Raw genomic sequence first — 27,365 nt, forward strand, 5'->3', positions numbered from 1 at the left:
GAGAGTTCCTGGGAAAACATTTGTCCTCCCCAAGAGATGCACGTCATCCATCCGGTTGAAGATAGTGCTCTTGTTTTGGAAACAGTGGTAAGTTATGAACTGTCATTCCTTCTGTCAAGTAGCCTTACTGTAATGTCCTTCTAGTTACCATTTTTTGCTGAGCTATTGTTATTTACCCTAAAGCCTACCACAGTGGTGAGAGACCAGCCTAAGTTGATTGTGATCAAGGAGGAACCTTCAGAGGTGGACATATGGGGTAGTGGGCCAAAGACTGAAGTCATAAATGAAAAGGGTGAGTGTTGATGGGTTAAATCACATGAGGGCCTGGGTGCCAAATAGTACACTGTCAGGGAGGACAATGACTTGTGTTGGCATTGCTGAACAGTTGGGTAACCTAGACGGTTGGGTAATCTAGTGCAATAATACAATAGGCAAAATGTAGAAGCATTGGCTTGTCTTGTGTAACTGAATAAAGATTTAACTGTTTAATTCTGTTCTAAAATATATACATATACATGCCTTCCTGTGTCAAACAGAAGCAGCAACATCACTTGATACAGATGTTGGGTGTCTTGATGTGCATCAGCATTGTCCAGACGGCTCAGACAAACACCCTATGCTTACTGAGAGCCAAGTGAACCACAGCACTCCGCCCTCATCCAGAGTGCAATTGGAGGACCTGGACACACATTGGATGCCGCCTGCATGTTCACAGAGCCAGGATGCACAGCAGATCACACCTGCTGCACAGAGAAACTCCATAACTGGAAACAGCTCTGGTGGTATAACAAATGTGCCCTTTCAGAGTTTCAGTGTGGCAAAGTCAAACATGAAGATCCACAGCCTGAGAATGTCAGGAGCTAAAAGATTTGGCTGTATGCAATGTGGCAAGAACTTCAGGTGTTACAGTCAGCTGGAAATACACCAGCGAAGTCACACTGGAGAGAAACCGTACCGATGCACGCTGTGTGGAAAGAGATACGCACAGAAAGGGCATCTTTATACCCACCAACGCACCCATACTGGAGAAAAACCATATCGCTGCCTCGACTGCGGCAAGAGCTTCATTCAAAAATGCACTCTCGATATGCACCAGCGCACCCACACTGGAGAAAAACCTTATGTTTGTGTGAAATGTGGGAAGGGATTTACTAAAAACTGTAACCTTAAGAAACACATGGGTGTACATACAGAGTTCAGCATGCATGTTTCCAGTGAGTCCAGTTTTCAAGAGGACAGATGGTAAAATAGACCATGAGTACTAGTACCAACCAACCAGCCTCTGCAGTGGATTTGATGGACTTCAGTCATTAAAAGTTTTCCTCATAGAATAGAAGTTTTTGCTTTTCAGAAAAATAAAGGTGTCCCTTTTTCAACATTTGCTAGGTCTCTATTTTGCTGTCTGTCATATTTTTCCTAATTTCAAATGGGTTTGGAGGTGAAATATAGACCTGAAAGTAACAGCCAACTGCCAAGGTGTCTAGTTTTTTTTAAAATTGGCTCTAAACATTACTGCATTGAATTGTGGGATATTTGACAGTAAACCATGAAATAAAGCTCAACAGAAGTGTCCGTGAAAAAAAAGTCATCGTGACCTTTACTTAATGCTTTACGGTAAAGTATCCCACAATTCAATGCGGTAATGTTTCGATTAATGAGTGAGAGGTCTATTCAGAGATGGTAGGAGAAGATAGAAGATAGGAAACTTCATTGCATTCTTATTAACGCCCATTATCTACGTTGCTCACGCGTCGTCAATGAGTCGCGCGGTGTATTCTGGGTGATTCTGGGACAAGGATTATTTATTTATATATATATATATATATATAAATACTCCTTGTATATGTATATATATAGTATAATATTTTCTTTCAATGAGTGAATGGGAGTCAATTGGGCGCTAACGCAAAACCCCAATATTCGTCAACAAGAAGTACAACATTACAAATATTTTCCGAGATGTGAGATATTTAACGTGTTCTCTGTAATATATTTTGCATCGTGACATATACGTACTGTCGAGGAAAATAGGCATACCCCGACTTTGAGAAGGGATTGCGTGAAGATTAGTTTAGCAACTGCGTGACAACTTGAACGCGATTGGTCGAGAGTCTGCTGGTGATACGTTTTATAGGTTATCCATTATTTTTCTAATGGGATTCCTATCTCCTAATTTATCTATTATCTCTGGTCTGTTTGAGCTAGCTAGCCACCCAATCAATGTCTATTATTATTCAGTTTTATTAATATAGCCAGCCTATCATACGCGTTGGACTTAGTTTCTTTTTAAAAACAAAACCATGAATACGTTGATAAATAGGGGAAGTTTTCAGACCCAGTTAGTTTCCATTATGGAAATGCTAAGCAAAGCTGCTGTGGTTGAAATTGGCAAACTTGTCGACGAGTGCTCGGCGGTTCTCCGTTCTGAAATATCCCAACAACACATGAACGAGAACGAGGCATTAAAGAAGAAATGTTACCTGCTAGAGATTGAATTAAAGACGGTAAAACTGCACGAACGTAAAAGGGTCATTGCCAGCCGTTGTCAGCATGGAGTTCAGGTCTCGGGACAAATATTTACGCATCAAGCAACTGAGAACCGAGGTGAGCATTTTTAGACTAAGGTTAGATATCTTTAATCCATGATAGGTTGCTAGCTAGCAACTGTAGCCGATTAAAATACATTGCATGATTTACGACTTAGATAAGTGTGGGCGGGCTTCAGCACCCAAAGAATAGCTGCACACATTGTTCTGTGTAATTGCGGGCTGTTCTTTGGTTAATGTAATCAGTACATTGTTGGTTTTTGTTAACTTTTTATGTGACATCGGCCGAACAGCCACGTACTCCATCTAAACGTGACTCAATTCTCAATTTCGGGTACAGTTCTAGAAACATAAAGCTCTCTACTTTCATATCACATCAAAAACATGAAACAAATTCAAATTGTACAGTTAACGTTACTGCACTGTTTTAACACAGTTGCAGCCGACAGTATTTTTCGGTGACAACATGTTTGTTGCGTCCATCTTCCGTTTACACCAAGGTGTTCGGAGACGTCTTCCAGGTGTTTTCCGTAATCAAGCGATGTAAACATGGACATTTGGCACTGTCAGAACCCTAACAATGAGAAGGTGTGTAGTAATTTAACCTTTTTGATTTTTGAAAATTATTTCTCGCGGATATGAAATATGCGTCCCTTATGTTTTCAAAATCATACCGCAAGCGATGCATTTTAACGTTCATAATGAGTGTGGGTGTCTTAACAAACTTCCCACGCCAGACGATCTGATTATCAATATGTACTAATTGGATCTACTAATGTACTAGTTAGATCTGAACCAGGGGAGACTTTAAAGTCCAGACGGATTACCAGGAAGTGTACTCAAAGCATGTGCTGAGCAGCTGGCAAGTGTCTTCACTGACATTTTCAACCTATCCCTAACCTGGTCTGTAATACAAACTTGTTTCAAGCAGACTACCATAGTCCCCTTGACCAAGAATTCCAACGTAACCTGCCTAAATTACTATCACTCTGTAACACTTGCATGTATATAAATGCTTTGAAAGGCTGGCCATTGCTCAAACAGATGACGCAATCTCTATTGCACTCCACACTGCCCTCAGCCATTTGGATAAATGGAATACCTATGTAAGAATGCTGTTCATTGACTAGAGCTCAGCATTCAACATCATAGTCCCCTCCAAGCTCATCACCAAGCTCAGGACCCTGGGACTGATCACCTCCCTCATCAACTGGATCTTGGACTTCCTGATGGGCTGTTCCCCTCCAGGCGGTGAGGGTAGGCAACAACACATCTGCCACACTGACCATCAACCCGGGGCCCCTCAGGGTTGTGTGCTTAGTCAGAGACCTGGCAATGTGGTGCCATTGCAACAACCTCTCCCTCAACGTCAGCAAGAGAAAGGAGCTGATCGTGGACTACAGGAACAGAGGGGTGAGTATGCCCCCATCCACATCGATGGGGCAATAGTGTAGAGGGTCGAGAGCTTCAAATTTCTTGGTGTCCACATCACTAAGGAATTAACATGGTCCACACATTTGTGAAGAGGGCATGACAGCACCTCTTCCCCCCTCAGGAGGCTGAAAAGATTTGGCATGGGCCCTCAGATCCTCAAAGTTCTACAGCTGCACCATTAAGAGGATCTTGACTGGCTGCATCAATGCATTGGAATGGCAACTGCAAGGCACCTCACCGCAAGGCGCTACAGAGGGTGGCGCGTAAGGCCCAGTATATCACTGAGGCCGAGCTCCCTGCCATCGAGGACCTCTACCAGGCAGTGTCAGAGGAAGAACCCAAAAATTTGCAGACTCCAGCCCCCCCAAGCGATATAGGCTGTTTTCTGCTACCGCACGGCAAGTAGTTCCAGTGCATAAGTCTGGAACCAACAGGACCCTGAACAGCTTCTACCCCCAAGACATAAGCCTACTAAACAAGACTTCTAAATAGCAAATCAAATGGCTACCCGGACTACATACGCTGCTGCCACGGTCTAATATCTACCCCATTGCCTAGTCACTTTACCCCTACCTATATGTACATAGCTACCTTAATTACCTCGTACCCCTGCACATTGACTCAGTACGGGTATTCGCTGTATATAGCCATGTTATTTTTAGAAGTTATTCACTGTGTATTTATTTATTCCGTATGTCACTGTTTTTATTATTATTAAAACATGTATTTTTTATTTAACGACATTGTTGGGAAAGGAACCGTAAGCAAGCATTTCACTGTTAGTCTACACCTGTTATTTACAAAGCAAGTGACAAATACATTTTGATTTGATATGACAAATCTCTCTATGCCCACAATGCTTCCATTCATCTTCCCATTAGACAAATCTGCAAGCATATATGTACTTCCAAAAAAGGTCTAAATAGAAATGTATAAGCAACCAGAATTTTTTTCAATGTATTGTTTTTCACTGGAAGAGCTACCAAAAGGCACCTCTTCTGGTAAAAAAAACAATATTTAATTATTTTTTTTCGGTTGCTTGTCAATTTTTATTTAAACCTTTTTTGGAAGTACATACCGGGCGGGCGTAACAGCAGTAAATGACGATAGTTGCCTGCATATTTGGACATTAAAACGCTTGCAGAGCTGTTTAATGGGAAGATGAATGGATGCTGGTTCAGCCACGGTCAGTATATTCATGATAGACGTTTCCATTTTCAGAGAAGCAGTCTGCCCCCGCCATAGAGGGTGTCTTTGGTAAGGACTGGTGCATGGACCTATGGAGAAATGGAGACTCTATCCCTCAGGATAAAGAGACAATTGGATCGGTCATTTTGGGCGATGGTGACATCACTCAGGTCAGATGTATTAATATCCTTGAATAGTGCATCTCTGCTAGCCAGGCTGTCCTACTTTGTTCCCTTCCCCTGACCTTAGTCCTACAATGTTTGCAGATCTGTAAGGTGACAAACCAAGCAATATTTCGGAAGCGCTACACACCCCCACTGGTGTTTATACCTATTCAGATCCAAGGGTTAAGGAGCGAATTGGGACTGGGAAGGGTTATACTCTTGGATCACAACAAAGGTTTCAAAGGTTCTTCTGTTACAGTCGGAATAAAAAAAGAACCATGTGTTGTCTAATAACGGTCACTCACCTGTCTTGTGTAGGCAATAGACTTGGTGGACAATGAGCCCGAGTTGGTGTTTATCAAAGAAGAGCTGTTTGAGGATCAGCCAGTGGACCAGCAGAGGGGACATGCAAGCAACAGAAAAAGTATGTGTGTCGTGATCATTGAGAAATTCTGACAGCTCATTCATATGTAAAATAAACAACATCCTTTCATGACGGATGGGGGCAAGTTGCAATTGTAAGTCAGTCTCTGGATATGCATTGTATGCTACTATGACTAGTTTAAGGAAATAGGGCTGTGGCGGTCATTACATTTTGTCAGCCTGTTATTGTCATGCAAACGACTGCTGGTCTCACGGTAATTGACTGTTAATCGCCAGGCTCCACTCATACAAGCCACTGATGCGTGCCTTTGGAAAGTCTCCATTTAAAAAAAAAGATGAATAAATCAATTGACTACAAATCACAATAAATTAATTCTTTTAGGCAGAGCTAAAGAAACATTATGAAATTAAGAAAATGTATTTCAGAGGAACCAAATGAGTTGGACTACTTACTGTATGTTATCTGGCTATGCACCACGCCATAGGCTTTTTTATTTAGCAGACAAGATATGCTTATAAGATGCGTGCCAGTATTTTACTATTATATGATTTTAAAGTAAGAAGAATATAATTGAACTTACCTAAATAGAATGGATGTTGCTCATATGAAGTGGCTATGTTGAGCGTAAAATGTATAATTTGAAACGGGTCATATACGCTAGATTTAGAGTTATTTGGCAACTTTAGTTGTGAACGATTACAAGCCTTAGAAATTAAGACGTATGGGCTGCTTGTGCTCTTGCCTCAGGTTGCACATGCTGTTCTCTCATCAAGTGATCATATTTTCACCCATCAGACTTTTCTCAATTTAATCTAGTCTTTACTGCTATGGAAATCAGTTTAGATTTATAAATCCTCATTTATCAAATGGGCAAGAACCGAGGCAAGATAAAAAATAAAGACATGTCATCCATATGCACTGTAAAAGTGGAGGAAACTTTACCGTCTGTATGTTTTTCACTCATGTTGGGTAGGCTACTCCAGTAATTTCACTGCGCCACATATGATACCCCCTGTACTCTTTATGCCAAGGGCTCTCCAACCCTGTTCCTGCAGCTACCCCGTGCTTAATTTGGGAAACCAAGTGAAATCTGTTCAGGAACAAGGATAGTAACATGTTTTCCAATGTTTCAACCTATTGATCAATTTGAAGAAAGAAGTTCAACAATCTCAGTTTTAAAAGCACATACTGTTTTGATGTGATTTTTTTGATTGCGTTTGCATTGTCTGTGGTTGGAGGCGAAGTAGTGCCCTGAGTACCAGGCCGTTAGCGACCTGATGAATTAGCGAGTTGGGTACTACTAAGGAGATTACCATGACTCGATTGTCACATAGAATTTTACTGCCGTCATGACTGCCGCTGTGGCAGTAATATGGTCACTGCAACAGCCCTATATGGGACTGGTTATTGAATTGTTTCACAGCTGTGATGCCGGTGTTGAGATTGTTTTCATTTGTACTGTACAGGGAGTGTAGCAGTGGAGGATGCTCCAGCAGTAGAGAGAACAGCTGCCAGTCAACTTCACCTATACCAGGGGGACTTGAACACATACCCTTCAATGCCTGACCCTGCAGGCAGCCATCAGGTACAGCCTGACACAGAGCAGCCCACATCCGTTGAGAGCCTCATGGAAGACCCCACTCTGGCTGGTCTGGTTGACAACACACCAGAGCCTGGCCCTGACACAGCCGATGGAATGTACATGGACTATCCTCCCCGCAACACATACGCACCAAGAAACCGGCCAAGCCTCCAGCAGGGAACTGGAAAAGACCCGAAGCAGCAGTTTGACTGTTTGTTTTGTGGGAAGAGCTTTGGTTATTTAAGCTACTTGAAAGTCCACATCAGACGCCACTCTGGAGAGAAACCGTTTGGCTGCACAGTTTGCGGGAAGCGATTCGCTCAGAAGACGTACCTGAAGCTGCATCAGCGTACACACTCCGGAGAGAAACCCTACAGTTGCACAGAATGTGGGAAGAGTTTCTCTCAGAAGAGTTCGTTGAACGTCCACCTCCGGAGTCACACTGGGGAGAAGCCTTATAGCTGTGTCGACTGTGGGAAGAGCTACACCTATAAACACGGTTTTAACACACACCAATGTTTCAATTAAGGGATTAGGGAGTAGTAATTTTATATTGTCAATTTGTTTTTAATTTATATTTCAACCTTGTTTTGAAAACTGGCAACCGAAACATCTTTAACCTTATTGTAATCATGGTGGTTTTCAGTAGGTCACGTTTGTTTTTAAACTGTTGCGCTACTGTGTGCCCTTATGAACATTACCCAGCTGTTACTCTTCACTACATGGCAGAGAACTGTTCCATTCAAGTTTTCCCTCTGCGCCGTCCGTAGGATTGCACACACACTGTGCCTTCTTGTCACACAATTGGCAAGAGACTATGCCCCACTGTTAGATGAAGAGATTTGAGTGACATTTTTGAACAGTGGTTGTCCTGATACCAGTTGTTTGTGCTACTGTGAAGAATGCCAGTGTGGTAGACCGATCATGTAAACGTGTGCAAAATAATTTTCTGTCCTGAATTATGAAATTAAAGTAACGCGTACAGTAATACATTTACTTATTTGTTCACATTACATATTATAAAAATGTAAACATGGCAAAGATGAAGTTATACCCTTAATGCTGCTTTAATTATGAAAGTTTACAGCAGATAAATATTCCAGAAAAACAACTGACACAATCATGGAAGCATTATGTACAAAATGCACTGCTGGGAACAGAAATGGAAAACATCCATTTCATGAGATCTTATGTCAATTGTACCAATGTATACAGAGGACAATGCAGATACAGTACCAACTGCCATCTTGCACCAAACATTGGCAGGTTCAATCCTTGAGCCTAAAATATAGAACAGTGGTAAGTGAACATTACAGTACTTATGAATAGTGCAATACTTATGCACCACGTTCTTTGCAAAATAAAACTTCATAATTTACCTTTTGTAGGTAAATCATACCAGATCGCCTAAAACATCCTGTTAGTGTTGTAGCTAATTCAGACAAATTAAGTGTAATAAAAAATACACTTAAAGGCTACAACATACTGTAGCGTATTTGGGAGGGGGGGGGGGGGTCTCCCGACTGGGACTCCCAGGTCCAGCATCCAGATCCGAACCCCTTGACAAGGTCGTTGGGTTAAGGTCGCGCCAATATTGTGAAGTATGACGTACATTAGACAGTATTTGGTTCTCCAGTTTGAGCAGACACACAATCCTTTAAAGGGGCAATCAGCAGTTCAGATAAAGAGGCCTCCCCACCAGTTTCAGTAAAAAGCTGAGTGCTGGGCCTTGAGAAATGTAGGCTAACCACTCAAATTCATAGAGCTATGGCTGCAAGGACTGACCATCCATACCAAAATTATAGTTTTAACCATGTTTTGAGGCTATTTAGAGTGGCATGTAGCCTAGTGGCTGAGAGCGTTGGGCCAGTAACCAAAAGGTCACTGGATCAAATCGCAGAGCTGATAAGATGAAAAAGCTGTCGATGTGCCCATGAGCAAGGAACTTAACCCTAATTGCTCCTGTTAGTCGCTCTGGATAAGAGCGTCTGCTAAATGACTAAAATGTAAAGTGTTTATTTACAAGCTTATTTTGGGTTCTGATGGTGTACAACAGTTCAACTAAGCTCATGAGGCATAAATAAGTTATGGATGTAGCAACTGTAGATTGCCCCTTCAAGTCAAGAGTATTGCAATCAACCAAAAATACTTCATTTATTTTTATGAACAGCCATGTGTGTTTGGAGCAGTTGCTGATTGACAAAAGACAACTGACACATAGAACATTTGTGCACTTGCTTCTTTTTCTTATTTTCTTCCTTTTGACCGTGAGCTTTGGCCAAGTGCTGAGTGAGGTATACTTTCTGGGTAAAACCAATTTCACATGTGAGGCATTTGAACGGTTTCTCACCAGTGTGAAGGCGCATGTGACATTTCAGATTGCCCTTCTGTGTGAATCCTCTCCCGCAGACAGTGCACGTGTGGGGTCTCTCTCCAGTGTGCACCAGGTGGTGTATCCTCAGGCTTGACGGACAGCTGAAAGACTTGCCGCAGTAATGACAAAAGTACTTTGAGCTGTTCGAGGCCAGATAATCGGGAGCAACACATTTGTGTTTTTTGAGCTGAGTTTTCCCAGGATAATAGTTCTTACACACACTGCAGTACAGTGACTTGTGAGATTTCATATGCATCGTCAAATGGTTCTGCCGCAAGAAAGTCTTCTTACAAATCACACAACTTAACTTGTTTGTGTCGGATTTACTATGGGAGTGCAAGTTAAACCGGTTAAAGTAACTGAAAGTCTTCCCAGCTTTGCTTTTTGACTTTGCTAAAGACTTCTTTGCATACGTTGGCTTTGTGATGTGTTCATCTTGTCCTTCGTTGGGCAACAGCTCGGTATCGTCTGGTAGGAACTCATTTGTCTCATCGTCCTCAATGGGAAAGACATGTTCGCCATATTCCTCCTCCAATCCGTCGATGGATATGAAACGTAAAGTGTGTCCTGTGGAGACATCCGTAGTAGACATCTCCAGTACCTGTTTATCCCGTCTCTCTGGCCTGTCCTGCCGGAAGGAATCAAAGGATGGATACACGTTGGAGGGCCCTTCTCTTCCATTGTCCACTAAGTCGTCATCTCCTGAAGCAACAGATCAAATACAAAAATAATACAAATAAGAGTTGTGGTTTCGATTGCCTGTCCAGCTATTCATGAAAAGCAATGTCCAACCTCCATGATGACCAAATAAGAGTCACATTGGCTTATAACTGTGCATGGTATCAAACGCATAGAGTTAAACCTATATGATTTAGCACTACACCAGCCAGGCAAATCAAAAATCTCAGATTAAAACCTCTAACAACTTACCATCTAAAATTATTGTTGGTCTTTCCTGTGGGTCTCTGTTTATGATTTCCACCTCAAAATCCTCCTCTTTAACATCAGCTTGGCCTGAAGGCACCCCTGTTGACTACGAGAATAAGATAAATATTTTTAGAGCCACTTGAAAAATGCAGACACTAAATAATAAAATGCATTGAAGGAATAAGACTTCTAAATATGACAGAAAGAGTAAGTGTCCATAATGTAGGGTAGCCTCGGATTCACTCATTTCAAAGAGCTGGGCATCTGACAGCATGTCCTCTGGTAAGCCTGAGTCCTCTGTTGGTTTCCACAATCCTGCCTAGTGCTTTCTCATATCAGTGTAGATGAAGGACAGCAGACGAGGCAAGGAAAACTCCTCAGTCTCCTCACTCACTTTGGCAGTGTGTTGTGGACTGTTCTCTGTGCTGTTGGGATCCCCATGGTTCCATAGATCAAGACACCATTCCTTCCCAAATATTCCTTCAATGGTGGGGGATCCGTTTAGCCCTGGAAGAGAAGGCAGAACTGAATTGACACTTGGGCATACTGTGTCATAAACACATTGTCCCCTATAGGGTGAAGACACTGTATAGACTAAAATGGAAAGGAATGAAGACTATAAGATCCCCATTCTGCATGCACCCTCGTCACGGATGCATTATAAGAGGACCACAACATACCTCTGTCTACTCTGGTGATAGTTTCACCAGTTTGAACACCAACAGAGCGATAGTTTCCAGCCAGCTTGGGAGCTGTGCTTTTCACAATTGTCAGTTCACTTTCCAGATTATGCAATTTCTCAGTGAGAGACTCATTTTCTAAAGATATTCCTGCGTATTCGTCGTCAACCAGTTTACACACATGAGCCATTGCGGTTCTAGACAGTATTTCCATGATGGAGGACAGTTGTGTGTGAAAAGAAGCGCGTTTAGACATGGCTCTGCGTTAATTGTCCAAACACCGTTTGAATTGATATTAAAGTTGTTTAAACTAACCAAATATCTCGCCAATTTCGAACACAAAAAGCGTACCTAACCCAGCTGCTGAACAGTATCTAACCGGGAACAAAAACAAGAGGTAATGGAAATTCAACTTCCGGCCGACGCATATGTATGACGTACACAGATTACAATAGCGTACATGTGGATAAAAACAGATGTTAACTCGATTTTTTTTGTTAAACGGAATACATTACAGTAATTTGATTAAACATATATCACCGCAGTAAACACTACATTTTAAACCTTTATTTTGTGGGGCTGTGACCCCATCTACTGGTCCAAAATTATATTACTATAAAAAAAACTTTTATAAAAAACAACGCTCCACATCAGTAAAAGTACGCAAATCAGAGGAAAAAAACGATTTTTTAAATGACAATCTTGAAACGACAATTGTTGATGCATATTTAACCTGGTCCCAGGCTCTCTTCTCTCTCAGAGAGCTGGCTGAAGGAGATGAAAGCATATGGTCAAAAAAGCTAAAATGTATTTATTTGAGCAGCAAGATTTTATTTCTATCAACTTTTCTGAGAATCTGAAATGTTGGTGAATTATGCATCCATCATATTGGACAAAAATTCATTTAAAATACATCCCTTAATTATTCAACACGTTTGTCAGAGAGCCAATTAATGACAGAATGAAAACATTTCCCAGTGATTTGACAAGAGCAACAATGCATCACAAAATAGCTGCTTAACTAAATCCACAAATTAATCTTAGAACATTGAAAAGACGATGAACGATGAAATCCACAGGAGTCTGAGGAACAAGTGGTGTCTACTTCCACAAAATTGGCAGTTCTAGAAAAATAGACAAAAAACCTGGGACAAGGAGAGCTCACCCATGGCTAGAAGGGATCAAGCTTTTGTAAAAATTAACGTCAGATTTGGTTTTTCGTAGCAGGTTAGGATAATTAGGCTAAGGTTATGAAAAGGGTTATTCATGTTCATTTTGTGGTTTTGAGCTAGCGCCCAATTAACTGCCATTCAACTCCTTGAAGGAGAGCTCTCCTTGTCCCAGAATCGCCCAGAATGCACCGTGAGTCTACTGGGTGAAGCATTATACATTCCTACATTCATTGCCCAATGGGACTCCCATTTCATCCTTTCTCTAATGTCTCTGGTACAGTCTCAGCTGGTCTCAGTTCGATTCCTTCCCCTCCCTTTGCCCCTAACCATTTCACGCTTGCATGTCTGTAAGGTGGAAGAAATATGGTTGAAGATTTACCCCTAGCTACACTGCTTATACCGACCCAGACCCTTTATACATGCCAACATTGAGGGGTTATGGCCAAGGGGAGACATATGGCAACAATATGGGATCGGATGTCTGATGTCAGACAGGCTTAGTGGCTGGAAGCAGGCCTCTTCACTCCCATGACACTGAAGGTGCTGCTGGCTATCTTCTCGTAGAGCAGGAACATGAGGGCAGCGGTCAGGACGGTCTGCAGGAGTTTAGCTTCCAGGCCTTTGAACAGGCCCAGCATGCCATACTTCCTATGGGTGGGGGAAAACATCAAAAAACATATGTAGGCAGTGGTAGAAAAAGTACTCAATAGCCATACCTTATTGGAAAATGACTCAAGTAAAAGTCACCCAGTAAAATACTACTTGAGTAAAAGTCAAAGTATTTGGTTTTAAATATACTTAAGTATCAAAAGTAAATAGAATTGCTAAAATGTACTCAAGTGTCTAAAGTAACAGTAAATAATTTCAACTTCCTTATATTAAGCAAACCAGACAGCACAACTTTTATTTTTATTGACAGATAGCCAGGGGCAAACTCCAACACTCAAAAATTTACAAATGAAGCATGTGTTTAGTGAGTTCGCCAGATCAGAGGCAGTAGGGATGACCAGGGATGTTCTCTTGTCAAAATGTAACGAGTACTTTTGGGTGTCAGGGAAAATGTATGGAGTAAAAAGTACATTATTTTCTTTAGGAATGTAGTCAAGTAAAAGTAAAAAGTAAAAAATATAAATGGTAAAGTACAGATACCCCCAAAAACTACTTTAAAGTATTTTTACTTAAGTACTTTACACCACTGTATGTAGGAGATGAAAGCATTGGCTGCGATCCAGGTAGTCTTAATTGCAATGGTGCTGCATAGATGATCAGCTCTCACAACTCCTGGAGAAGTGTTTGACATCTCAAGAAACACATTAATATGGTATAGCAATCCTCGGAGATGCACAGCACGATGGCAATAAAGACAATCTGGAACACAACCACTGTCTTTAAGTCTGGGTGTGGTACCAGTCATGGTGCTTTTGGAATAAGGTAGTGTGCGTGTGTGGACCAACCTCACTCTATTGATCAGCAGATACATCACACTTCTCAGGCTGTTCAGCAATGGTGATCTGTCTGTGTGCTGCTTGTGTTGACCAAACTGAGAATGAGATGCAGACAACGAGTAGTGAAATTAGCACCCAGAGCTTATTCCACTGGAATAACACTAAACATTGGGATAACCCAATGTTCAGAGCAGAGCACTAAAACGCAACATCCACACTAGCAGGCAAACATATACACAATCACATTATAGACCGACAACCCTCATGAAAAAGTACTACAGAATTACTACACAAAACCTATTTGTGCATTAGTGGCAATGTAGAGACTTGAAGGGATTGTGTAGTGAATGTGTAGTTTACACACTAAAGATACACAAGTATGGTTTTGTAGATGTCAGTAGGAAAACAGTAGTGTTTCTAGTAGTAATCAGGTAGAGATTTTTACTACTTGATGTTGGTAGCTGAGGTGTTTGCTAGCACCGTTGAAATGTAGCTCGTTTTCGCTATGCTAGTTAATAAGTAGGTGTTCGTATGCAAATGTACAGTAAGTTCATATTGGTATACTTACCTCCTTTGACCTGTTGCCAAGGAGGCCCTCGACATAAGACTGGAGGCCATTGTTGGTAAGGTTAATATTGCTTATCAAATATTTATGTGTTTGTCTTATGTGACTTCTGTTAGCAGTGGATTGATAATGGCTTATAATTGTTTCTTGTACTTGTCTTTATACTCGAAATACAGATAAGGCTTTAAAAAGGATTAAAAGTGTAAATATATAATTATTTTTCTATTACATTTGTATAAATGTATTATTTCTTCTTATGATATTAACTACAGTTAAACTCAAGGAAATAACAGTGTAGTAGTGACACAGTAGTGAAACAAGGAGATGTCAATAGTAATTTTGAATAGGCAAACAGTAGTAAATGTGTCAGTTTTCAATAGTCATTCAAAAGGGTTTAATGTAGGAAATGAAAAGGTATCAAGAGCAAATCAGTACTGACAACACTACACACACTGAATGTGTAGGCATTAAGTACTAAAATAGTGAACATGTAGGAATTGTGGTAGAATGTGTAGGTTTTAAGTAGTAGATACCCAAAAGCTCAGTAGTTGCACAGTAACTAGGAAATATGTAGTGTTCACAAGTCTTGAAACGTCCCAATTTATCACTCATTACTACTTAAATCACTACTATCTCAATAGCAATCAATTAGTAAAACCCAGTAGGCTTGGGTAGTAGTGATTCAGTAATACTTTTTCATGAGGAACATTCTCACAATCACACGCACGCACGCACGCACACCCACATACTGTTCTTACCCTCAGGATGGACTGTACAGTCTGTAGTGGGTATGTGAATGTGGTGGCCACTGCTTTGGCTACGGCACCAATCAGAAATATCTCCAGAGACAACAGCTAGAGAAATGGACAGACAACAGTATCAGGATCAGTTAGTTCCAGTTTAAATAGGGTCGGGCAGGTATATGATAATACAGAATACCAGGGTATTTTTATATATTGGAGGTATGACTTCCAATACAATGGAAGCGTTTGTTAATAAAACGTCAATATTTGTACTTTTTAAAATCAATATTTTCAATCAAAGTGTGTACTGATGCTTATTTATTAAACCCTCTTAGGCCTCACTCCCCCCTATCGGAGATACTGCAGCCCTCATCCTCCACATACAACACTTGTTCTGCCAGTCACATTCTGTTAAAAGGACCCCAAAATACACATCCCTGGGTTGCTCCTCTTTTCAGTTCGCTGCAGCTAGCGACTGGAACAAGCTGCAAAAAACACTCAAACTGGACCGTTTTATCTCCATCTCTTCATTCAAAGACTCAATCATGGACACTCACTGACACTTGTGGCTGCTTCGCGTGATGTATTGTTGTCTCTGCCTTCTTGCGGTTGTCTGTGCCCAATAATGTTTGTACCATGTTTTGTCCTGCTACCATGTTGTGCTGCTGCCATGTTGTGTTGCTTCCATGTTGTTGTTATGTTGCTACCATGCTATGTTGTTGTCTTAAGTCTCTCTTTATGTAGTGTTGTGGTGTCCCTCTTGTCGTGATGTGTGTTTTGTCCTAAATTTGTATTTTATTTTTAATCCCTGCCTCTGTCCCCACAGGAGGCCTTTTGCCTTCTGGTAGGCAGTCATTGTAAATAAGAATTAGTTCTTAACTGACTTGCCTAGTTAAATAAAGTTTCAATAAAAAAATGTAATAAAAAGTACCGGTAGAAAGATAAAGCTAATGATTCCACTTTGCTTTTCAGTTATACCATTTTTTGTTAGTGAGGGAGGACTACAGGGCTTTTTCCCATCAATGAGAATGAAATCTAATTGATAATTCTGCCCAGTCTGAAGTACATCCCCCCCTCCCATTACCTCTCTGTGAACCAAGCTTCTCAGCTGCCTCTTCAGGCCTTCATAGATCATGAACTGGACAGCTGGGTTGAGCACCAGCAGGAGAGAAGGGAATGTCCCGTTCCACAGGGCCCCCACCCCTTCGTCCTCAATGATCTGCACAAAGGCATCTGAGAGGAGAAGAGAGGGATACTGTTTACCCTAGAGACAATCTGACAGTGACAAAGAAACCAGACTAGGAAAAAAGTAGTACAATGTGTGTGTGGAAAAAAGTGTGTTTTCATGTGTGTGTGAAATAAAAAGAGAGAGAAAGACAGAGGGAATGTGTATGTGCGTGATACTTTAGTGAGAGAAAGAAAGAATGACATAATGACACATCTACAACTTTATCCGTTTCCAGCACGCATACTGCTGCTGCCTTTACCCATGATGCCTGAGTAGTTAGTGGGACGGATGTCTGCATTGCGAAACTTTGCTCCTTGAAGCTTGAGTCGTGTGTTGACCACCCACAGCGGAGTGGTCACAAGCACGTTCACTACACCTGCACACACAGAGACAGAGAGAGAAACAGAGAGACAGAGAGAGAGCTTGGAATCATTCCTTGAATACAACAATTGTAGACCTTACAGTGAAATGCTTACTTACCAACGGTGCAGTTCAAAAAAAGAGTTAAGAAAATATTTACCAAATAAACTAAAGTAAAAAATAAAAAGTAACACAAAATAACGAGGCTATATACAGGGGGTACCGGTACAGAGTCAATGTGCAGGGGTACAGGTTAGTATAGCAGCAGTGTCAATGTAAAGAGTCTAGTGGCCATTTGATTAATTGTTCAGCAGTCTTATGGCTTGGGGGTAGAAGCTGTTAAGGATCCTTTTGGCCCTAGACTTGGCGCCCCGGTACTGCTTGCCGTGCGGTAGCAGAGAAAACAGTCTATGACTTGGGTGACTGGAGTCTGACAATTTTTGGGGCTCTGACACACCTAGTATATAGGTCCTGGATGGCAGGAAGCTTGGCCCCAAGCTTGGCCCCTGATGTACTGGGCCGTACACTACCCTCTGTAGCGCATTGCGGTCAGATGCAGAGCAGTTGCCATACCAGGTGGTGATGCAACCGGTCAGGATGCTCTCGATGGTGCAGTTGGAGAACTTTTTGATCATCCGGGACCCATGGAAAATCTTTTCAGTCTCCTGAGGGGGAAAAGGTGTTGTCGTGCCCTCTTCACAACTGTCTTGTTGTATTTGGACCATGATAATTTGTTGGTGATGTGGACACTCCACTACAGCCCCGTCAATGTTAGTGGGGGCCTGTTCGGCCCACCTTTTCCTGTAGTCCATGATCAGCTCCTTTGTCTTGCTCACATTGAGGGAGAGGTTGTTGTCCTGGCAGTGTCTCTGACCTCCTCCCTATAGGCTGTCTCATCGTTGTCGGTGATCAGGCCTACCCCTGCTGTGTCGTCAGCAAACTTAATGACGGTGTTGGAGTCATGTTTGGCCATGCAGTCATGGGTGAACAGGTACATTTTACATTTACATTTAAGTCATTTAGCAGACGCTCTTATCCAGAGCGACTTACAAATTGGTGCGTTCACCTTAAGACATCCAGTGGAACAGCCACTTTACAATAGTGCATCTAAATCTTTTAAGGGGGGGTGAGAAGGATTACTTTATCCTATCCTAGGTATTCCTGAAAGAGGTGGGGTTTCAGGTGTCTCCGGAAGGTGGTGATTGACTCCGCTGTCCTGGCGTCGTGAGGGAGTTTGTTCCACCATTGGGGAGCCAGAGCAGCGAACAGTTTTGACTGGGCTGCGCGGGAACTGTACTTCCTCAGTGGTAGGGAGGCGAGCAGGCCAGAGGTGGATGAACGCAGTGCCCTTGTTTGGGTGTAGGGCCTGATCAGAGCCTGGAGGTACTGAGGTGCCGTTCCCCTCACAGCTCCGTAGGCAAGCACCATGGTCTTGTAGCGGATGCGAGCTTCAACTGGAAGCCAGTGGAGAGAGCGGAGGAGCGGGGTGACGTGAGAGAACTTGGGAAGGTTGAACACCAGACGGGCTGCGGCGTTCTGGATGAGTTGTAGGGGTTTAATGGCACAGGCAGGGAGCCCAGCCAACAGCGAGTTGCAGTAATCCAGACGGGAGATGACAAGTGCCTGGATTAGGACCTGCGCTGCTTCCTGTGTGAGGCAGGGTCGTACTCTGCGGATGTTGTAGAGCATGAACCTACAAGAACGGGCCACCGCCTTGATGTTAGTTGAGAACGACAGGGTGTTGTCCAGGATCACGCCAAGGTTCTTAGCGCTCTGGGAGGAGGACACAATGGAGTTGTCAACCGTGATGGAGAGATCATGGAACGGGCAGTCCTTCCCCGGGAGGAAGAGCAGCTCCGTCTTGCCGAGGTTCAGCTTGAGGTGGTGATCCGTCATCCACACTGATATGTCTGCCAGACATGCAGAGATGCGATTCGCCACCTGGTCATCAGAAGGGGGAAAGGAGAAGATTAATTGTGTGTCGTCTGCATAGCAATGATAGGAGAGACCATGTGAGGTTATGACAGAGCCAAGTGACTTGGTGTATAGCGAGAATAGGAGAGGGCCTAGAACAGAGCCCTGGGGGACGCCAGTGGTGAGAGCGCGTGGTGAGGAGACAGATTCTCGCTATACACCAGGTACCAGGAGGGCACTAAGTACACACCCCTGAGGGGCCCCAGTGTTGCGGATCAGCATGGCAGATGTGTTGTTGCCTACCCATACCACCTGGGGACGGCCCATCAGGAAGTCCAGGATCCAGTTGCAGAGGGAGGTGTTCAGTCCCAGGGTCCTTAGCTTAGTGATAAGCTTTGTGGGCACTATGGTGTTGAACACTGAGCTGTAGTCAATGAACAGCATTCTCACATAGGAGTTTCTTTTGTCCAGGTTGGAAAGGGCAGTGTGGAGTGGGATTGCGACTGCGTCATCTGTGGATCTGTAGGGGCGGTATGCGAATTGGAGTGGGTCTAGGGTATCCGGGAGGATATTGTTGATGTGAGCTATGACCAGCATTTCAAAGCACGATAGTCATTTAGACAGGTTACCTTAGCGTTCCTCGGCACAGGGACTATGGTGGTCTGATTGAAGATACGTAGGTTTTACAGACGGTCAGGGAGAGGTTGAAAATGTCAGTGAAGACACTTGCCAGCTGGTCAATGCATGCTCGGAGTACGCACCCTGTGGCCTTGGGAATGTTAACCTGTTTAAAGTGCTACGGGGAAGTAATCATTTAGGCATGTTAACTTCGCTTCCTTTGGCACAGGGACTATGGTGGTCTGCTTGAAATATGTAGATATTACAGACTCGGTCGAGGAGAGGTTGAAAATGTCAGTGAAGACACATGCCAGTTGGCCCGTGTATGCTTTGAGTAAATGTCCTGGTAGTCTGTCTGGCCCCGCGGCTTTGTGAATGTTGACCTATTTAAAAGGTCTTGCTCACATCGGCTACCGAGAGCATTATCACACAGTCGTCCAGAACAGCTGATGCTCTCATATGCATGCTTCAGTGTTGCTTGCCTCAAAACGAGCATAAAAGGCATTTAGCTTGCTTGGTAGGCTCAAGTCTCTGGGCAGCTCTCGTCTGGCTTTCCCTTTGTAGTCCGTAATAGTTTTCAAGCAATGCCACATCTGACGAGCGTCAGAGCCGGTGTAGTAGGATTCAATCTTAATCCTGTATTGACGCTTTGCTTGTTTGATGGTTAGCCTGAGGGCATAGCGGGATTTCTTATATGCGTCCGGATTAGTGTCTCGCTCCTTGAAAGCGGCAGCTCTAGCCTTTAGCTCAATGCAGATGCAGCCTGTAATCCATGGCTTCTGGTTGGGATATGTATGTATGGTCACTGTGGAGACGACGTCGTCGATGCACTTATTGATGAAGCCGATGGCTGAGGTGGTAAACTCATCAATGCCATTAGATGAATCCTGGAACATATTCCAGTCTGTGTTAGCAAAACAGTCCTGTAGCGTAGCATCCGCATCATCTGACCACCTCCGTATTGAGCGAGTCACTGGTACTTCCTGCTTTAGTTTTTGCTTGTAAGTGGGAATCAGGAGGATAGAATTTGTCAGATTTGCTAAATGGAGGACGGGGGAAGAGCTTTGTATGCATCTCTGTGTGTGGAATAAGGGGGTAACTTGGTAAGTTAGCTAGTATCAGCGTCTGGGTCTTATGTAGGCCTACCTGCAGCAATGCCCATTAGCAGGTCTCTGCTTGGAGTTGACTTGTGTCCCCGGAGCCAGCTGGCTCTCAGGCTGTGGAAGCAGTAGAAGTAGACGAAGTTGGAACAGCAGAGACTGCAGATCACTGGGAGCCAGCCCCTGTAGGGCGCCAGCCTGCAGAGGACAGGCAGGGGGACAGACACAACCTCGGGTGATTCTGTTCAAATAAATAAAAAATGCTAAAAGAGCAGAGAGAGAAAGCAGAGCGAGGTAAAGACAGAGCTCTTGTTTACTCACAACCCTTCTTCCTTGACAATCTCTGACAGAATGGCAGGAGTGGACCTGGCTTTCCTCTTCTCATCCACTATAGAAAAGGAGGAACAGAGAGAAGAATAGACATGAGACTTGCACAGAGATATCTTATGTCCTCTATTCAGTTTTGCACAAAGGCGTAAAGATATAGAGGTAGCTAGCCTTACCTTGCAGCCGTAGTCTTGCAGTGTCAAGTGGGAAGAAAACGGTCATTGCCGTCACACTCCCCTAAAAACATATAATCCTATTCTGTCAAATGTAGGGTCTTCAAATGTGAACATTTGCTGATATCAGGCTAACCTTATTTATAGGGGATTCCGGTTTGGCAGTAATGGCCTGTCAGATAGCAATTTAAAGAAAAAAATACTGCCCCTTGTTTTCATGTATTGCAATAACCTACCTAAAGTTTACTTACCGCTGCTCCTGCCATTGCATGTACCAAGCTTTCGTACGAGAAAACTTCAGCAAATCGAAAGGCTTCAGTGCTCATTTTGATTGCGGTAGATACAAATGTAAACTTGACAGTTTTGTTTGCAGTCCACTATGCACAATAGATGTCGTTTTTCCCCCAGTTCATTCCAGAAAACAACTACGCAGCTGAACTCGTGTGATTGCTTCTCATAGACATTAACCCAGAATGCGCTTCTCGCTCGTTTTACATCCAGGTCGTTCGTATAGCCAATGGTAGACAGAGTCCCCTTTCCCAATAAGGTGATTGGGCAATAGGTGATTCCGCTTGTTCGTTTGATTGGCTTTTCCTTTTGTCATTCAAACAAATGAAACAACAGGTTTGCGTTCAGTATGGTTTTAAGTTCTGGAACGCTCAATTGAACGGAAACGGTGCTGGACTGAATGACCAGGTGAAGAACGCGGTTGGGTTTGTGTCATACTGTACTGTATTTGGTTGGGGGACGCCGTCCGCACTGCCCTTTAAAACACTTAATACTTCAAGCCACACCCACCAAACGTACCTCGAAGTCTGCTCAAGAACGTTGTGGGTAAACGTGTCGTTCAGTACAAACCGTTCCGCAACGTAGAAAACGTTCAAGGGAACTGAACGCATCTCAGGCCTGTCCAAAGAAACGGTACTGCAGATAGAACAATGTGTTAGTTATTCTAGGCTGCTGAGGGGAGGAAGGCTCATGTCTGTAATGGAGCAAATGTAATGGCATCAAACACGTGCAACCAAGATCTTTGGCTTGGTGCTTCTCCCACAATGTTTTCTGGTCGTCACAGTTACCACACCAAAGTCATAAACTTCGCCTATTTCTAAAATAAAGATTCTTAAAATGTGATTTTAAACATAACACTTATTTGTTTATAAAAAAATGTATTTAACTAGGGAAGTCAGTTAAGAACAAATGCTTATTTACAATGATGGCCTACCCCAGCCAAACCCTCCCCTAACCCAGACGACGCTGGACCAATTCTATGTTGCCCTATTGGATTCCCGATCATGGCCCGTTGTGATACAGCCCGTTGTGATGCAATGCCTTATGCCACTGCGCCACTCGGGAAGCCTAACACTTAACTTTATGGCTAACCCTAACCTTGAATTAAGACCAAAAAGCACATTTTGGTTTTCATACATTTTTATGAAAGCCAATTTTGACTTTGTGGCTGTGCTATCTTAGTGGAAACCATGTTTTCATAGTCTTGTTCATTCTCCAGGCTAGCTGCTACGTCTGTCTGTGTTCTGAATTCTAAACTTCTAAAATGTGCTCCTTTCCAGAAAAGGGTATATTGTTTTGTGTTTGTAAATATTAAAGTTCACTACAAAATGTGCTTTCTGCAGCGAGAGAAAGATAGCACCCAGACCCACCACTACCAATAAGGCCCCTACAAACGCCCTCAGACATCCCATGATGCTCCAGCATCTTTCCCCCTCCTGTTTTTCTTAGCGAAAGGTGAAACCACTATCTGGTTATCTGATATCCCACCCCCTCATTCGTGGATCAGTTTCTTCAGTCTGTCTCATGTGGACCACTGAAGGTGCCTCTTCTAAGGAGATCCCTCTCCATCACTGGGGTACTGGTTGCATCTATAGGTCAGAGAACCACAATGGAAATAGGTCAAGATTTGTGTCATTCTCAATTATTTGATTTATGCACCTTGGCTTTACAGTATGTGTTTTCTAAATAATTTTTACAAGCTGGGAAAACTACAAACACACATTTAGTAAACATTGCTCTCATTTAAGATATTCTTTGTCAAACAATTCACTTTACTGTTGGTACAGGCGCTGTTCTCTTAAGGTTGTTAGCCTGCCATCAGTGTCTCCATCTGCCTCATGCATGCTACCTGACAATCAAACAGTTGAGATGACCGTGTCCGTTTTGGGAATTACTGGTTGGACCAGATGCCAGACTAGTGAGTATAAGTTTCACCTACTATTTCACCATCCTTATCCATCTGTGTAGGCCTAAATGGTGGTTTCCACTCGCGACACCAGTTTCCCCAAGAGTAAATGCTGCAACCAAATGCTGTTATTGTAAATTACTTTGATTATCATGATCAATCATTAATTAATAAACCATTTAAATCAAAATTGTTATTCCATTGTAAATTCTACAACACAGAATTTACACTAGCTTTTTAGCTTTTTTTTATATTTTTTTTTACCTCCCTCACTATCTTGCTCCTTTGCACCCGTGTCTCAACTTGTACATTCATCCTCTGCACATCATACCATTCCAGTGTTTAATTGCTATATTGTAATTACTTTGCCACCATGGCCTATTTATTACCTTACCTCTCTTATCCTACCTCATTTGCACATGCTGTATATGATTTTCCTACTTTATTATTGACTATGTTTGTTTATTCCATGTGTAACTGTGTTGTTGTATGTGTCGAACTGCTTTGCTTCATCTTGGACAGGCCGCAGTTGCAAATGAGAACTTGTTCTCAACTAGCCTACCTGGTTAAATGAAGGTGAATATATATATGTATATATATTATAATTAACATTATCCGAGTCTGCATCCGAACCCTTTTGCTTATATTAGGCAAATTCAAATATGGACCTCGAACCAAGTTCCACTGCTAATTTTCATTCTTCCCCTCTAATCAGGGATCGATTTTGACCTGGGACATCAGGTGGGGTTTACTGTGTTTTAGCTCATAAGTCATGCAATATATAACGAAAAAGACTGCCACTTCAGTTGCATGCCGAGTCAGCCTCCCAGTCTCTCTCAGCCAGTCATGCAGTATGCCGATTACAGTGTCACGTCAGCTAGTCTCTGCAGAAGGGTTTCCACTAGATTATATAGCCACAAAGTAAACATTCATGAAAACAAAAAAACAAATAATATTTGTCCTTAATTTAAGGTTAGGAATAATATTAGTAGTGTGGTTAATGTTAGGTTTAAAATCAAATTTGAAGAAGATAAAGGCAAAAATAGGCAGGGTTTAGTTAGAGACAACCCTGCAGCAGGGCAATGACTGTCACTTCCCGTCTCTCTCGGCCAGTCTCTGCAGCAGGGGAATGACTGTGTCCTGTTTGGAGGAGAGCAGCTCCAGAGCTGTGGCCATCCTTCCCAGGGACTCTGCCATGCACACCTCCCTCCTCTCTGACCTCCTCCCCTGGGCCTCTGCCCTGCTGCGACAGACCTGCTCCTCCTCGGCATGCCCTTCCTGCCTCCTCAGGGACTCCTGCAGCAGGGAGGTGCTTTCTCCTCGCTTCTGCTGCTGGACCAGAGGAGAGGTAATGAAGGAGCCCTTGGAGGTGGAGTAGGAGAAGAGACCGCGCTTCTTTCTGCGGAGGTGCACGCGGCTGAGGTTGGAGGGGATGTGACAGGAGGCAGGGGGCTGTGCGACCGGAGCAGGGGAGGGGTTTGGCTGTACAGGGTCTGTGTTATTAGCTATTCTGGGGGAGGGTGTGTCCAAAGGGTTGGGTAGAGGGAGGGAGGAGCAGACAGGGGTGGGGGGTCTGACAAAGGTGTAGAGAGGGAGGGTGGAGGGAACTGGTGTATGGAGTGGGAGGGAGGAGGGGACAAGGGTGAGTGTCCGAGTGCAGGCAGTGATGAGGTTGCCATGGGGAAGGAGAAGGGGCTTCTGCTCGGTTTTGGTGGTTTCCGTGGCGACGTTCACCTTAGGGATGCTGGTTACTAGGGTAGGGCTGCTAGTGGTCTCGGCACCGATGGTGTCACCAAGCATGGCATACATTATCTTATGAGAGCGAGAGACACACAAAGAGAGATGGAATGTTGAGATAAGAGGGTCTTGTCAGCACCCTTGGGCAGCTTATAACAATCTTGTTTCTTACCTTCATAGTACACCCACAATGTCACTAGAATTGTTGAGCATTCACCAGAAGACCACTATGACCACAATAACAACATTTAACAAAATGAATAGACGGCTGCCTGAGAACGTCACGAAAATGATGCGTGAACAACGCAGGAGTAGAAGGCTGTGCGTTGCTGTGATCCTGAACAGCCAGACAGCTAGCAACAATGACAAGAAACTGCCATGTGGGGAATCGTAGGTGGCTTGTTTCAGTTAATTGTATCTTGTTCTTGATAGCATTTCTTGTTTGAAGGCGTTTTGACTTATACCACGTCTATGATAATATGGCTCAAATTTGCTAGCTAGCCAACTGACAACTGTCACAATGTATTTGAGAGACAAAAAGTGCTTACTGTGCAAATGCATGCATGTTTTCAATAAACATTTGGAGACTAGATACAGTTTCAATAGAGCCACAAGCATTGGTTCTTGCTAAACACCACAAGTCTATTATTATAAAACAAACAAGTACCTCAAAGTACTCCCAGGAGGTTCTGGCCTGGCCGGTCTCCCTTCCCCTCTGTATTTGACCCTCTTATAGGTGACGATCAAGTTGTTCCACTTGCGGCGGATCTTCTCAACAGGAAGACAGTGACCCTGCTCCTCCAACTCTTTCTGCACGCTCTGGAAGAGCTGCGAACGCTCCTGGGTCCCGTACAGGCTCCAGCGGCGCCCCACTGCGTCGATCAGGTACACGATGGCCTGGTAGGAGAACTCTGGGGATACCTGGGGAGGAGGCCGAGGAGTCGGGAGGGTCATGACTGGGGCTGAGGAGGAAAGGAGGGATGTTGAATAAGTACTGTAAGTCCAGAGCATCTGCTAAATTGTAAATCCTCTCATGACAGAGTTAACCATACTAATGTTATCGACCAGCTTAGCCAGCATGCACAAGATATTTGGTTCTGGGTGCTGCAGATAAATGGTACATCTACAGTAGGTGCTTAGACCAAGAAATATAGGAAGGGGTAGTTCGATGCATTTTAGGATCCCTCTTTATTTTACTCCCCTCTATCTTTAATTGGGAAAATAGGACTCACCTAGAACTATCTTTAAGATGGTTTTGCCATCTGCAGAAGAGACGTTGGTTAGAGGAAAATAAACAGTCAGCACTCACAGGATCTAGTGTACAGAAAGAAAGATGCCACATGCAAAACAGTCAAATAGAGCAAATATTTTTTGCGATAGCTCATAATGTCAATACAATTATGATATTTCATTATAGATTGCACTAATGTTTCTGAAGTGTGCAGACTTTTTCCTGTTTCTCCAGGTTTGCCTTTTGCGTCCAGAACGTTCACTACTCAGGTCCGGGTGTGCGGTAGATTCGGCCTATTATCTAATAGTAGTTCTAAAGTAAAAGATCCCGTGAGACAAGACTGAAAAATATGCCACGTCTGTCTGATTATACAGTACCAACAACTTACACAGTACAATGGGTTTGCTGGTCGTTTTAGTTGCCAGCCGCCCATGCTGTGTTGAATACCCTGCATGGTCTTCTATTGGACCGCCTTCTCCCGGAGAAATATCGTGACGAGCTGCAGACTCGGAGCCTCTTTTGACTGAAAGCAGCGGAGATGATTCGTCTTCTTCGTCAAAGGACTCGGAGTCTTCACTTTTCACAGTGATATTCAAAGACATTACCACGTCTACCAAGCGCACTTTCTTGGCTATAGTATGGAATCGCTCGACCCCGTCTAAATAGGCTACCTATGTGGTTGTTTCTCTCAATGCTTATGAGAAGGAAAAAGTTTTAGTCTCTCAATTCTCAATTAGATATAAAGAAGCCCCAACATCAGCCACTATTGCAGTATTTGCATTCTCGGACCTGTGGCTTTACAACAAGATGAAGAGAAATGGCTGCGTAGTTTTCAACAGGTCTGCGCAACGCCAGGTCTGCGCAACGCTGCTACGCAGCTCTGGGCAGGGATTCGCTGCTGGCAATTATGATGACGTGTACTAGCGTGCGCAGGCCCTGCACAGTGCAGAGACGCAACGCAGACGATGTCCAGGCTGCCCTGAAGAGGGCGCTGCTGCTCTGCCTGATGATATTCTCTTCAAAATAAGCATTCTGGTAGGCTATGCACAGTCAAACAAGTAGACCTATAGTACGTTGTGCAATGTTTTAGAAAATCTTTGGTGACATCCTATGTGTTCTGTCTTTTAAAAAAATAGATAGAATATTTCATATAATAAATATATTCAAATACAATGCTTTTTTTGGACACTGCAATATCATATGAACACTTCTGGGTTTAAGCATAATTGTTTTTATATATATATTTTTCTTTTACAATTTGTTAACATAATCTCTCTA

At 43.2% G+C, this 27,365-nt stretch overlaps 3 protein-coding genes across 5 annotated transcripts; 1 reads left to right on the forward strand and 2 right to left on the reverse strand.

Moving 5' to 3' along the window:
* Positions 1-2,171: 2,171 nt before the first annotated feature.
* On the forward strand, positions 2,172-8,287 carry LOC115104002 (zinc finger protein 24-like). Of its 2 annotated transcripts, XM_065006400.1 has the most exons (5): positions 2,177-2,604; positions 3,047-3,134; positions 5,202-5,338; positions 5,651-5,756; positions 7,184-8,287. In XM_065006400.1, the coding sequence occupies exons 3-5, from the start codon at positions 5,252-5,254 to the stop codon at positions 7,825-7,827; spliced, it is 837 nt and encodes a 278-aa protein (XP_064862472.1). In that variant the 5' UTR covers positions 2,177-2,604; positions 3,047-3,134; positions 5,202-5,251; the 3' UTR covers positions 7,828-8,287. The 2 variants fall into 2 exon arrangements, with proteins under 2 accessions (XP_029480979.1, XP_064862472.1); XM_029625119.2 differs by lacking the exon at positions 3,047-3,134 and having other exon boundaries at positions 2,172-2,604.
* A 55-nt stretch (positions 8,288-8,342) lies between these two features.
* LOC115104000 (zinc finger protein 808-like) lies at positions 8,343-11,739 on the reverse strand. The gene is made up of 4 exons (XM_029625118.2): positions 11,281-11,739; positions 10,995-11,107; positions 10,604-10,706; positions 8,343-10,375 (listed from the first exon to the last, which is right to left on the reverse strand). The coding sequence occupies exons 1-4, from the start codon at positions 11,534-11,536 to the stop codon at positions 9,450-9,452; spliced, it is 1,398 nt and encodes a 465-aa protein (XP_029480978.2). The 5' UTR covers positions 11,537-11,739; the 3' UTR covers positions 8,343-9,449.
* Positions 11,740-12,090: 351 nt separating this feature from the next.
* On the reverse strand, positions 12,091-25,614 carry slc25a17 (solute carrier family 25 member 17). 2 transcript variants are annotated; one of them, XM_065006402.1, is made up of 11 exons: positions 25,524-25,614; positions 23,153-23,231; positions 21,177-22,802; positions 20,929-20,989; positions 20,747-20,813; positions 20,472-20,623; positions 16,693-16,809; positions 16,290-16,438; positions 15,221-15,316; positions 13,907-13,992; positions 12,091-13,100 (listed from the first exon to the last, which is right to left on the reverse strand). In XM_065006402.1, the coding sequence occupies exons 3-11, from the start codon at positions 21,249-21,251 to the stop codon at positions 12,950-12,952; spliced, it is 954 nt and encodes a 317-aa protein (XP_064862474.1). In that variant the 5' UTR covers positions 21,252-22,802; positions 23,153-23,231; positions 25,524-25,614; the 3' UTR covers positions 12,091-12,949. The 2 variants fall into 2 exon arrangements, with proteins under 2 accessions (XP_064862474.1, XP_064862473.1); XM_065006401.1 differs by having other exon boundaries at positions 23,153-24,931; positions 25,524-25,599.
* Between the last annotated feature and the right edge of the window lie 1,751 nt (positions 25,615-27,365).

The sequence above is a fragment of the Oncorhynchus nerka genome, linkage group LG21 (genome assembly GCF_034236695.1).
Source record: "Oncorhynchus nerka isolate Pitt River linkage group LG21, Oner_Uvic_2.0, whole genome shotgun sequence".
In the NCBI taxonomy this organism is placed as follows: Eukaryota; Metazoa; Chordata; class Actinopteri; order Salmoniformes; family Salmonidae; genus Oncorhynchus; species Oncorhynchus nerka.